The sequence below is a fragment of the Peromyscus maniculatus genome, chromosome 19 (assembly GCF_049852395.1).
Source record: "Peromyscus maniculatus bairdii isolate BWxNUB_F1_BW_parent chromosome 19, HU_Pman_BW_mat_3.1, whole genome shotgun sequence".
Classification (NCBI taxonomy): domain Eukaryota; kingdom Metazoa; phylum Chordata; class Mammalia; order Rodentia; family Cricetidae; genus Peromyscus; species Peromyscus maniculatus.
The window spans coordinates 41,229,827-41,242,271 of NC_134870.1; the positions used below are offsets into that span (position 1 = coordinate 41,229,827).

At 43.5% G+C, this 12,445-nt stretch overlaps 1 protein-coding gene across 4 annotated transcripts in view; it reads left to right on the forward strand.

Moving 5' to 3' along the window:
- Positions 1-11,561, forward strand: part of Tnfaip8 (TNF alpha induced protein 8) — a 116,333-nt gene extending 104,772 nt beyond the window's left edge. For all 4 annotated transcript variants that reach the window (XM_015986513.3, XM_076555241.1, XM_042263862.2 and 1 more), the window contains exon 2: positions 9,987-11,561. In XM_015986513.3, coding sequence (XP_015841999.1) covers positions 9,987-10,552 — 566 coding nt within the window. In that variant the 3' untranslated portion in view covers positions 10,553-11,561. The remainder of the gene's footprint in view (positions 1-9,986) is intronic.
- The last annotated feature ends 884 nt before the right edge of the window (positions 11,562-12,445 follow it).

The window sequence follows — 12,445 nt, forward strand, 5'->3', positions numbered from 1 at the left end:
GTATCCTGTTTGGATGACAGATTACATGATAATCTTAACCACAGTACTTGGTCCCCTTCTCACACATTTCATGAAGACAGCCTTGCTTCCTCCCACCTCTTCTAAAGGACCCTTACTATTCCTGCTGTGTGGGCAGCAACAAAGGAATGGCCTTGTTCTCAGCACATTGTCATTTTCTATCTATCGGTTCCACATAGAATTGCCAACGCCTACACGTTGTTATGTGTAGTTCTTTCATCACTCAGAAATCACAGCTCCTAAGAGACGCAAGCCTTAGTCTAGGTGTGGTGGTGTGCCCTTGTAATCCTAGCACTTAGGAGGATCGTGAGTATCAGGCCAGCCGGGGCTGTTGCATAGTGAAACCCTAGCTCGGAATCAAAGTAGAGAGGTGGAGGACCTTTGAGACTTCTTCACATAGCTCTGGATCTATTCATATATTTGCTTATCTGTGCAGGGGGCAGATCTATGCATAGCTCTGAAAAGATGCCAAAAATCTCAGAACAGTTGTTGCCTCTTGAAGCAAGGGTTGAGATCAGAACTGTGCAGCAAGTGGGATAAAGCTGAGGGACTTTTCACTTGATTTGATTACATTCACGTTCTTGAGTAGTGTAAGTATATCTTTTTTTGTTTGCTTTTAGATTAAAACACTATAATTTCTTAAAGTTAAGCAGGTGCATCCTGAAAACACAAGCTGTTCAAGTTCAGTTGGGCTGGACCTACTCTTTTTCATTGGATTCCCTTCCCTTCGAGAGACATCCTTAGATTCTTTTTTCTTTCTTTTTGTCTTCTTCTTCTTCTTCTCCTTCTTCTTCTTCTTCTTCTTCTTCTCCTCCTCCTCCTCCTCCTCCTCCTCCTCCTCCTCCTCCTCCTCCTCCTCCTTCTTTTTTTCAAAACAGGGTTTCTCCATGTAGCCCTGGCTGGCCTTGAACTCACAGAGATCCACTGGCCTCTGCCTCCTGAGTGCTGGGATTAAAGGTGTGCGCCACCACTGCCCGGCTGAAACGTTATTTCTAAAACTCCTGTATCACATGGCTCTTTCAGAGAAGAGCTTAGCATTGGACATGCATGCATTCAAATTCGTCTCTCCCACCCACTGACTGTGTGGCCTTTTGATGGTAACTCACTTTCAGGACACTCTGTTAGAGAAAACTAATGTACCCTTTCCCAGCAGGTTTCTTGGTTAGGGACTTTGGGTCCACTTCCCCTTGTTAGTGGTGAGATTTTTGCCTGGTTCGAACATGTGCAGGTCTTGTGTGTACTGTCTCGGTCTCTGTGAGTTCATATGTGATTCAGTCCTGTGTCTGGAGGACACTCTTTCCTGGGAGTCGTCCACCAGCTTTGGCTCTTAGAATCTTTCTGCCTCCTTTTCCACATAGATCCCTGAGCCTCGAAGGGACGGGTTTGATAAAAGTATCAACCAAGACAGGCCTCATGGCCAGGAACAGTTGGCCAACACAAAAGGAACTCCATGTTTTTTAAGTGTGCTTTTCCTGTGTGTGTGTGTGTGTCTGTGTGTGTTAACCTTTATTTTTGTTTTGTCTTTTTTTTTTTTTCCAGAAAGAGAGAGAACATGAAGTTAGGTAGACAAGGAAGTGAGAAGGATCTAAAAGGAGTTGGGGGAGGGAATAGGATCAAAATATATTGTATAAGAAAGTAATTCATTTTTTTTTCTGTGCCTCAGACACGTAACCTGAAAATATGGGCAGTAGTAGTCTTCCTTCTAGGATTGGTGTGAAACTTCAAAAAGATAATGCAAGTTCTAGGATAGTATAGTAAGGATTTTTAAATCAATGGGTGCTCAGTTAACATTCCAGCATGGAGGGGGGAGGGGCTCATGAGCCCCCACCCTCAGCTGCGGAACTATGGAGTATATAGCTTCTAGGGGAAGCAGAGTCAAGTTTCTCTAAGGATGTGGCTCCTGGTTGGTCAGCCAGGTTCCAGTAGATGACCCCACACCCAGAAGTATAGGGATGACAGAAATTGGAGGGAGGGGTTATAAAAGAAAAAAGAGGCCATGAATTTGGGGAGTGAGTATGATTAAGATACATTGTATGAAATTCTTAAAGAATCAACCAAACTATTTTTTTTAATGGTGGCTAGTATCGTTATTGTCTATTGTTTGTGTCTCTCCTGTGATTATTACCTAGGATAATTTAATGGGTTCTCATGGCTATATATGTCTTGCCGTGACTTTGGGCAGCCATAAAATATATTTGTTTCTCTAACTTTTGTCCTAACATTTATGAAACCGACATTCTTTGAGATCCAACCATACTGCTTCATCTAAACATCACCAAATTGACCTCCATTTCTGGAGGCAATAGGGATGTCTTGTCAGAGTTTATTCCATCAAGAAGGCAATAAAGAGGTGGAATGATCCCTAGAGAACATTGGAGAAAAGGCAGAGGTGGGTCTAATAACAGGACATTAAAAGAGCTGAAACAACTGGCATTGTCTTTTGTATGTGTGTGCACGCATATTTGTGTGCATATGGCTGCGTGTGTGTGTGTGTGTGTGTGTGTGTGTGTGTGTGTGTGTGTGTGTGTATAGATGCACATGTGTACATCTGTGTTGAGTCCAGAGGTCATCCTGGGGTGTCATCATCAGGGATGCTATCCACCTCATTTGAGACAGGATCTATCATTAGCCTAGAACTTGCCAACCACACTCCTCTGGCTACCAGCAAGCCCCAGAACCCATTTGTCTCTGCCCCCCAACAGAGTCATGCCACCACACCTGGCTTTTTTTTTTTTTTTTTTTTACATGAGTTCTGGGAATCTAACATATGTCTTCTGGCTTTACCATTGACCTGTCTCCCTGGCTTTACATATTCAAAGTCACCACAAAATCCAGCCTACGAATGAAGGACACACAGTTAACCTCAAAATCACGACAAACAGGTTCAGTGTCAATGTGACAAGAGCAGCCTTTGGTCCTACAGGGAAAGCCTTCTTGTCATATTCCAGGCTTATTTTGTCTTGTCCACACATTATCAACTAGAAGAGGTGAAGAGGAATGAGCAGAGAGGTTACGGTGTGTTTGGATGGGTTCCTCTCTTCTAGCAGTCTCTACGTCAGAGGTTCGTCGTCACACCGAGGAGGGTGGCTGAAGTCAGAGTTCCTTTGAGACCCCCTCGGGAGCCTAGCACATGGATAGGCTGCTTCAAGTATTTGTAACTCGTTAGATCTCATTTCAGTCCACACCACCAGGAAACATCCTCCCCCACAGCGGCACCTTAGCAAACGAGAACACTGAATTTCAGAGAAATTAAATTGTACCCAGACTTCCAGCCCGGCTCTCTCCCCTTTGGGCCCTTTGTTTCACGGCACTAGCTTCCTGTGCCCGTGTCGGATTCTGTGTGAGGCTTTGGAGGGCGCTAGGCCTGGAGGAGAGACGCCACGATGTGGCTTTAACTGTTCTGTTTCACTTCCTTTTCGAGATGCCCCTGGTGCGCAGCTTGGCATGCATGTGGCAACTGTGTCTCTTCTCGTCTTCGCGTGGTAGGCGTCCTTTCTGTTCTCAGAGGACCAGTTTCCTCAGACAAAAGACCCGCCCACTGCCTCTCTGCAGTTGAATCTGTTGCTAAGAGAAATTGAAATCCTTCGGAAATTAAAATTTTCTTTCCAAAGGATTTACATGTGTTACACGGGTTTTCGATGTGACCATGGGAAAGGAAATGTAAGTTGGTATTAGGTGCACTGCAGGAGGCCTCTGTTTCCACACAACCATCTGGTGCTTTGCATTTCTCAGTTTCATAGTACTAACAGGAGGAGCTGGTTGATTTTGACCCAATGGAATTCATCGCTAGAGTGTGTATTGAGATGTAGATGAAGCTTGATGTGTTGTGTTCCCCTCACAAGTCTGCAGAGGACCCTTTCTGTGGTAGGCACGGTAGCAGTTCCATGCAGTCCCTGTGTATTCAGTTTCAGAACAACTCCAAGAGGCTGAATCGATAGTCTCAGCTTACAGATGAGGAAACCCAGTCCCAGCAGATCCCTGAGCAGCGCAATGGTTCCATCACTCCTTAGTGGCAGAATGTCTGGCCTTATTAGGCAGACTGCTTTTCCAGAGTGCTGGGAAGAAATGCCACCAGAAAGGACCACTCGTACACTGACATGTACACGGCAGCATTTTCACTTTAAATATTTTTTGTTAAAATTCCCATATGTGTTGGAAGGTGTCCTTTTTAAGATAATTTCACGACTTTCACATGACTACAAATCGGATGTCATGGAGGTTTTTCTTACCCGTTCCTGAGGCAACAAGGCAAGCTGTTAACACCGAACACAAAGGAGAATCCAAAGATCTGTAGACAAGAATGCCAAGACTCACTGTCACTCAACTGGAAAAGTTGTATTCACCACCTCCATAAGCAGGAGCCTTGTCCCTGTGGCAGTCAGTGTGTGTTGCTGGTTCTTAGCCACTCAGATCAAGAGAATGTATGCACCCCACTGTGCCTTTGAAGGTCAAGTTAAGGATCCAAGGTATATCAATTCTCCCAAGATGGCAATCTCTGGAATGGCCTTCTCCTTCTTAGGACATAAATGCAGTTCATGTTAAGGTGCCTGGAGCTTGTCTTCTCTCCAGCTATGCGTGCTACTTCTGATCTTGGGGCCAGCTGTTCTTACACTTCTTATAGATACACTCCTACTGACCACAGCCTTCCCACTCCAGCCCCTGCCCCCCTTGTGCATTCCTCCCCTCCCCACCCCCTGTTCCCCTCTCTTCCCCTCCCCTTTCTCCTTTCCCTTTAATTACATTTCTTCTCTGTACTATTGCTTTCCTACGTTGGAGTTTTCAGTAGAGAGACTGGTGTCAGGATACATAACCAATCACTCTCACCTGGAGCACTGCCAGATCCCAGGGTAGGGAAGCTATCTTAGCCCACTGATCTCTCTCATGATGAAGCTGGGTTTAGTTCTGACCATTTCCTTATCCCCAAAGCTGGCTTTTTTTTTTTCTAAGTCCATTTCCATTTGGAATTATTCAAATATAAGAGAGCTAAGGTTTTGCATTGTTTGTTTAAAGAACATTAATGCATTCTGCACAATGTCTAGACATGCTCTCTCCAAATTGTTTTCTTTTCCATACTTCCTCATTCTGGATCCACGGAATTGAATATAATTAGGTAAAGATTTGGAATGACATGTGTATCTGTAGTAAGCATTCCAAAATGCCAAGTGTAATAAACCTATTGAGTGAAAAAGATTGTGTTTGCTGATAAATACATAAAATGACTTGAGTCCTTCATTGTGTGGTATTAGCAATTGTGGGGCATTTTTGTTAATTTTCAGAAAACTATACTCTTCATTCATTGATTTTATCAAAAGGCTTTTCATCTTTGTTCTGAGCATTTTTTTTCTTGCACACATGGGTCAGAATATTTTTACCATCAATATTTATATCTAACTTTATGATTGTTGATGGTAAAACCAGGATTCCCTAAATATTAGTTTGTTTTGCAGAAAACATTGCTGAAGCAGACTGCTTGATTAAGTCCTAGAGGGAGAGAGAGGTGAGCAGATGCAAAGTACGATGTAGTCTTTTTTATGGAACAGTTTTTTCCCCCAAAACTAGAAATTGAGTAGGACCTCACACATGCTAGATACAGCATCGTTTTTTGTTTTTTTTTTCAGCCAACAATTTCCATGTGTATTTCCAAGGCAAATGAATTCATCTTACTAGGTGAACAGTTGGTCAATATTCTCAACACTGTCTCTGTGGAGAACAGCTGTGTGCATCTCGGTGGCTTCCAGGGACATGCCTTGGTTTGTCTCTCTGTCCCCCATGTTTAAACACAGACCAAACCAGAAGCAGAGATGGGCCAGGATGCCTAATCTTCCCCTGCAGCTCCAGTCAGAAATAGTATACCTTGCTTATACTCAAAATATCTGTATCGTTAGCTTCTGATGTATTCCCTTAGTAGACATAAATCTTGCTTCTTTAAAAAAACAAAAAACTAATTGCTGGTGGTAAGAGAAACCACTTTCTGAAGTATGCTTACACTGGAGGGAAGAAGGGACACGGGACACACAGCACGACATAACCCACGTATTTAGTGCGTTACAACAAGTGCCCCTTTCTCTAAGTTTTAAAATAAGCAAACAGAGCTGGGCGGTGGTGGCGCACGCCTTTAATCCCAGCACTCAGGAGGCAGAGGCAGGCGGATCTTTGTGAGTTCGAGGCCAGCCTGGGCTACCAAGTGAGTTCCATGAAAGGCGCAAAGCTACACAGAGAAACCCTGTCTCGGAAAAAAAAAAATAAATAAATAAGCAAACAGAAACACTCAAATATGTATTTTAAGCTCATGTTTTTTCAGGCCAAAACATTTTCCTTGAGAAGTACTTAAGTATGGTGAAGAGATGGGAGAAACTGGTGCCTGCCCAAGCCCAGGGCATGGCACAGAGAAGTAGACAGGTGGAGTCTGCTTTTGGAGAGCTCAGGGCCCAAAGGGAGAACCAATAACAATTAGGTTAAAAATGATTTGAGGAACTGGGAAGTGTGGTGGTTAGCAATGAACTTAAATAGAACTTCATTTTTTATGTACATTTTCCAAATACCCTGACTGTAGAGTAAAAAGACATTGGAAAGGAGTTGAACTAGATGATGTCGGCAGAGATGGAGTAATTGGATAGAATTTAGAAACTAATAAATGGTGAAAATGGAAAAAAAGAACTTGGTAATGGACCAAGGAAAAGGGAGGATGAGATAGTAAATGGTTCCCAGCTCTCTGACCTGAGCAGTGGTTGGGAGAGATGCTGTTAATCTGGGTGGTGAGTACCGGACAGGCAGGGAGGAATAAGGAGAGAGGAACAAGGATTCAGTTAGGGACATGATACGTCTGTGATGCCTGCAAAATCTCAAAAGAAAAGAGTCTTAAATGTTTTTGCAAAATGAGTCTGGGGAGGAAGTCAGGCTGCATTAGGACTGTGGGAGTCATTGGCACACGGGTGCTCTCTGAAGTGATGGTACCACATCGGGGTGAGACTAGACAGGAGTCCGGGATTAGCTCTGAGATGTGGCAGGCCTCTGAGAGATCTGACAGAGCATACCGAACTGACAATGATCTGGAGCAGGCGAGACTAGCAGCAGTTAATGTCCAAGAAAGAAAACAGTCACATTTTACGATCCCAGACCACATATCCCTGGCAAGCAGCTGTCAGCCACAACCCTTGGCTTGGCTCGAAACAGGCCATTTCCAATGCTGAAAAATAAACCCACTGGATGTAAGTCTTCCCAGTGGAGAGGGAGAAGAGTGCACTGAATTGATCTAAAGATTAAAATGAAAGTGTCATGTGGAAGTTCTGGGAAGAAAGGAAAAGCCTCAGAGATCAACTTCCATGTCTGGGTTATGACTCGGTTACAGTAAATGAGGATGGCCTTGCTTAGTCTGCTGTAGACTGGCTTTTCCTCCCCGGCTTGCAGGAAGCTGAAATGCTGTGCCGTGGAGCTCTTGCTTCTCTTTATGTCTGAAACAAAATGGGATGTTGAGATTTAATGAGAAAGGTCGTTTGAAGAGCTACAAAGCCGCAAATCCAGCCTTGAGAAATTAGCACTGAGGACTCTGAATCTCCCTCCTTTCCCCTCTCCCTCCCTCCCTCCCTCCCTCTCTCCCTCCCACCCTCCTTCCCTCCCTCTGGTTTCAGTATTTCACAACAGCAAGTGTGTTGACCTGGGAAACATGGTTGTAGATTCTAGATGGGGTGTTGGTAGTCTCTGTCAATCTCAAAGAGATTCAAAGTAGAAGAGCCTTTATACAAAATAAGTTGCTGAAATCTGCGTTATTTGTTATGTATCTGAAAGTGATTGTGTATCTCTTCCTGTAGAAGCCAGATTTACTTGTTAAGGTGTGTATCTGGAGCTATAACATAAAAGAGGGTCATTGGCCATTATGTGGCAATATGAACTGCTGGGGTACCGTTTCTTTGTGTAGGATTTCATTAATGTGAGTTAACTCTCTTGTGAATCATTGAAGAGACATGGATAAGAATAGATTACTATTAAACTAAAAGTGGTTTAAAAGCTTGGAAACGTTGCCAAAGTTGGCCTTTTCTCACAGCTTTTCACTTTCCTTTTCTCTCTCAAAACACATTTCTGTTCTTCTTCTGCACTCTCACTTCGTGTTTCTGTAACTCCGTATGACGGTTGGGAGGGCACCGTTTCTGGTTCCTCCAGGACATCCTCTCAGTAGACGCACAGCTTTGTGTGTTCCTGGGTGAGTTCTACGCATGAGGAGTCATTCTGTAATACCCTGCATGAGACGATCTACCTGCCGTGAGTCCAGATTTCAAATGTCATGTGGATTCTCTGTCCCCACCTTCCATCTAGCCCGACACTTGCACACTGACACCGTTATTGTTCTTATGTGTCCTTCAAGCCCGGCCTTGGTTCTCCTGACATTTTGCTTCCTAGTGATGCTAGCTTTTGTCCAAACTAGAAATCATTTTACAACATCAGTGCCCTAGGTTGTTCATCCTCATTTCTCAATGCTTGTATTCCAACTGCTCTAAGTGCATTTGTGTCGAGTACAGAGAGAACAGAAATCCCTGGGTCCTATGGTGGAGTAGATACCCAGAGAACTGCAGTTCTGAGGCCCTCAGCCAGGCAGGGGAAGGAGCAAAAGCAGAATCGTAGACCAGCTTTCAGATTGCATCCAGCACATAGAACGGGTCATCATAGTGGAATAAAACTAATGGTGGTTTGTAGAGCATTTTCACTGCTGGGGCCCTTAGCTAGACGCATTCCATTTCAGGTGTTATTAATCTGTAATTTGTGCAACTCTTGTGTGTGTTAAACATCCGCCAAATTAAGTTACAATCATGCCAAAAGTCAACTCGAGGGATCCGCTTTCCCAGAGTATGTTCTTCACGTAGCATGTTTCATTAGCTCATGAAATAAGCTTAATTCCTCAAGACTTAAAAGAAACAGTGGATCAGGAACAGCAGCTGACAGTGAGCTCCCTCTGGAGTGTGACCTTCCAAAAGCTGACATCTGGGAGTGAAATTCAAAGTGGGTGGGATGGCGGGAAGAGCGATGACCAATGTGTTAGGCACTTAGGCTTTCTGTAACTGGTTTATAAAAGAGGACGACTCTCCTTTGGGTTTGCTGGAGTCAGTGTTCCATCTTGTTCAGTATCATGGCCTTGCTGTTTAACCTGCTTTCATTCAAATGAGTTTCTCCCTCCCTTCCTTCCTTCCTTCCTTCCTTCCTTCCTTCCTTCCTTCCTTCCTTCCTTCCTTCCTTCTTTATTTTTTTGAGACAGGATTTCTCTATGCAACCACATGGCTTTCCTAGAACTCATTCTGTAGACCAGGCTGGCCTTGAACTCACAGAGATCTGCCTGGCTCTGCCTCCTGAGTGCTGTGATTAAAGGCATGCACCACTGCCACCCGGCTTTCATTTTTATTTATATGACTGTGTGCATATCTTGGTGAGTGTGTGCTGTATATGTGCTGGTGCCCAGAAGAGGATGTCAGATCCCCATACAGCCTGAGTTACAGGCTGTTGTGAGCCTCCCAGTGTAGGTTCTGGATTCTGAACTTAGGTCTCTGCAAGAGCACCAAGTGCTCTTAACCACTGAGCCATCTCTCCAGCCCCTTTTATGTTTTTGATTGTGAGCCTAGCCTTTTTAACAGTTGAGCCATCTCTTCAGCCCTCCAGCCCCCTTCAAATTAAAAGTTATTTTCAAGGATGTTATCAATGTCAACTGCTAAAGAAATCACCGACTACATAGCAGAAGGTATAAAGGATTTTAATCACACATAAACCCATTAATTCCACAAATGAGAACCCAATGCACAGAAATGTACAAAACATTGAATCTATTTTCTTTTCTGAACAGAGACTTGTATCAGTAAGTGGGAGACAAACTGTAAATAGAGAAGGAAAGAGGGAAAATACTCCCTAATACTTGGAGATTTGTTTTGTTGTTTCGTTCTACTTGCTATTTACTGATCTTTTGCTCCTTTTTCATTTTTATTTTGTAGTGGCCACAGATGTCTTTAATTCCAAAAACCTGGCCGTTCAGGCGCAAAAGAAGATCCTGGGTAAAATGGTATCCAAATCCATCGCCACCACCCTGATCGATGACACCAGCAGCGAGGTGCTGGATGAGCTCTACAGGGTGACCAAGGAGTACACCCAAAACAAGAAGGAGGCGGAGAGGGTCATCAAGAACCTCATCAAGACGGTCATCAAGCTGGCCGTTCTCCACAGGAACAATCAGTTCAATCAAGACGAGCTGGCACTGATGGAGAAGTTCAAGAAGAAGGTCCACCAGCTTGCCATGACGGTGGTCAGCTTCCACCAGGTGGAATACACCTTCGACCGCAACGTGCTGTCCAGGCTGCTGAATGAGTGCCGGGAGCTGTTGCATGACATCATTCAGCGCCACCTCACCGCCAAGTCTCACGGACGGGTTAATAATGTCTTTGATCATTTTTCAGATTGTGATTTTTTGGCTGCCTTATATAATCCCTTTGGGAAATTTAAACCTCACCTACAGAAACTTTGCGATGGCATCAACAAAATGTTGGATGAAGAGAACATATGAGCTCGTGACATACGCGTGTGGCCGGCAGCGATTTATGTGGAGACAGAGCACTGCTGACTCATGAAGGGAAGACAGAGAATCTTTTAAAGATCACGTGTAATTCAGAAAGGCTTGGCCTGATACAACCATTGAACATTAATGGTAGTACTTTTGTGTGACTTGTTGTAATTGGAAAAAAAAAAAAGCATATTGCCAAAAATTCTGGCTGAAATGTCTTAATGAATGTCAGGATGTGGAAAAAATAGAGGGTTGGTAATTCAAATGTAGAGTGACAGAAAGACAGATGAGCATGGCTCACTCCAGTCGCTGGGATTTTTTGTGTTTTAGGGAAATCGTGTTGGTGGCCCATTGGATATTTGTAATATGTACAAAGTTGTGTATCTTGGCTCACTTTTATCCTTTACTATGTCTGTGTATCTCTTTTAAAATGCCAAGGGCCTCTCAGCTGTCATTGATCCTTTTGAAACAATTCTGCTTCCTCATCTACTCGATTCTTTTGTTACAGATTGTCATTGACATTTAGGAATTAAATCTGAGGCTGTGGAACCATCAGGAAAGCAGAAAACTGCGTTTCTGAAATCACAACTGTGGAAATAAATAGTATGTCCATTGTAAGAGTGTGCTTCTGAAACTGAGTTGTGCTTCTTGGTACCAACGTGATACTTAGATTCTCAAAACTGTAGCGGCATGTCATTGCCTTGAAATATTTGCTTAGGGCCTAACTGTGATGTCATCTTGAACACGTGCTGACAGATGTCTCCGGTATTAACATCCATCTCACACATAGGAGAAAAAGAATTCTAGATCAGCTTTGATGTTGAAATAATAAAATGTAAGTAGTGTGAAAAAAAGGAAAATCATTTTGAGTTTGATGATGAACTCGGCAGCCTAATTTAGGGGGGTGAGGGGTGAAAGGATGGAAAAGCTGTTGCTTAGTAACATAAGAAAGATGGATGCATTTCAATGTTCAATGTGGATTGATGAATAAAGGCCATCGTTTTTTATTTAACTACTCGGGTTTTAGATTGTGTTATTTGCTATTTGGATGAGTGGACTCATGACCGTGTCTGTCTCCAGCAAATGGTGTGCTATTTCTGTATCATTTTAGATGCATGGGTGATAAAGTAGACCTTTGCTGATGTTGTAAAAGAACTAGAAGACTACTGGCCAACTCTGTCATCTAGGAAATAACAGAGCCAACCACCGGCATTCAATATTGGCACTGCCACTGAGTCTGTCATTTATCTACCTCAAGAATATTGACAGTGAAATAAAAATTCACCAGAAAAGGTCCCACAAGTAAAGATTCCAGAAGATCTGCTTTGACCCATCATAGAATAGAAGGAAGTGGCCAGGTTTCTCTGAGACCCAGCTTTGCCCAGTGAAGACAAACAGCAAAGGCAAAAAGTATCTCTGCCTGAGTGATGTTAAATTCTGATTTGAGCTGAAAATATAATTCTTACTTCCTGGAGCCTGTAGATGATTGCTAGATGTCCTAACACTAGCAAAATGGCTGCATTACTAATGATTGGACTTCAAAGCTGCTCAGTGGCTCATACACAGGGCTCCACAAGCCTTCCTTGACCAGCCCTTTTCCAACCTCAGAAAAGCTAAGAGCGTTGTGATCTGGTGGGAGCCACTGATCTGCCATATTCCCTTCTCTACCGGATCTTGCACAGCAGAAGTATGGATAGTGATGTAGACAGCTTCTCAAGAATTTCTAACTCAGGACGTAACCAACAAAACACAGAGGACCTTGGGAGAAATTTAGAGAAGTCTGAGCACATTTGGGTCATACTGATGGACCTGTAGGGTAACAGCACAATACGCTTGTGAACAGTGGTAGCATCCCTTGGTTTCATATGCCAGTGTCTTGGGGCTTCTATTGCTGTG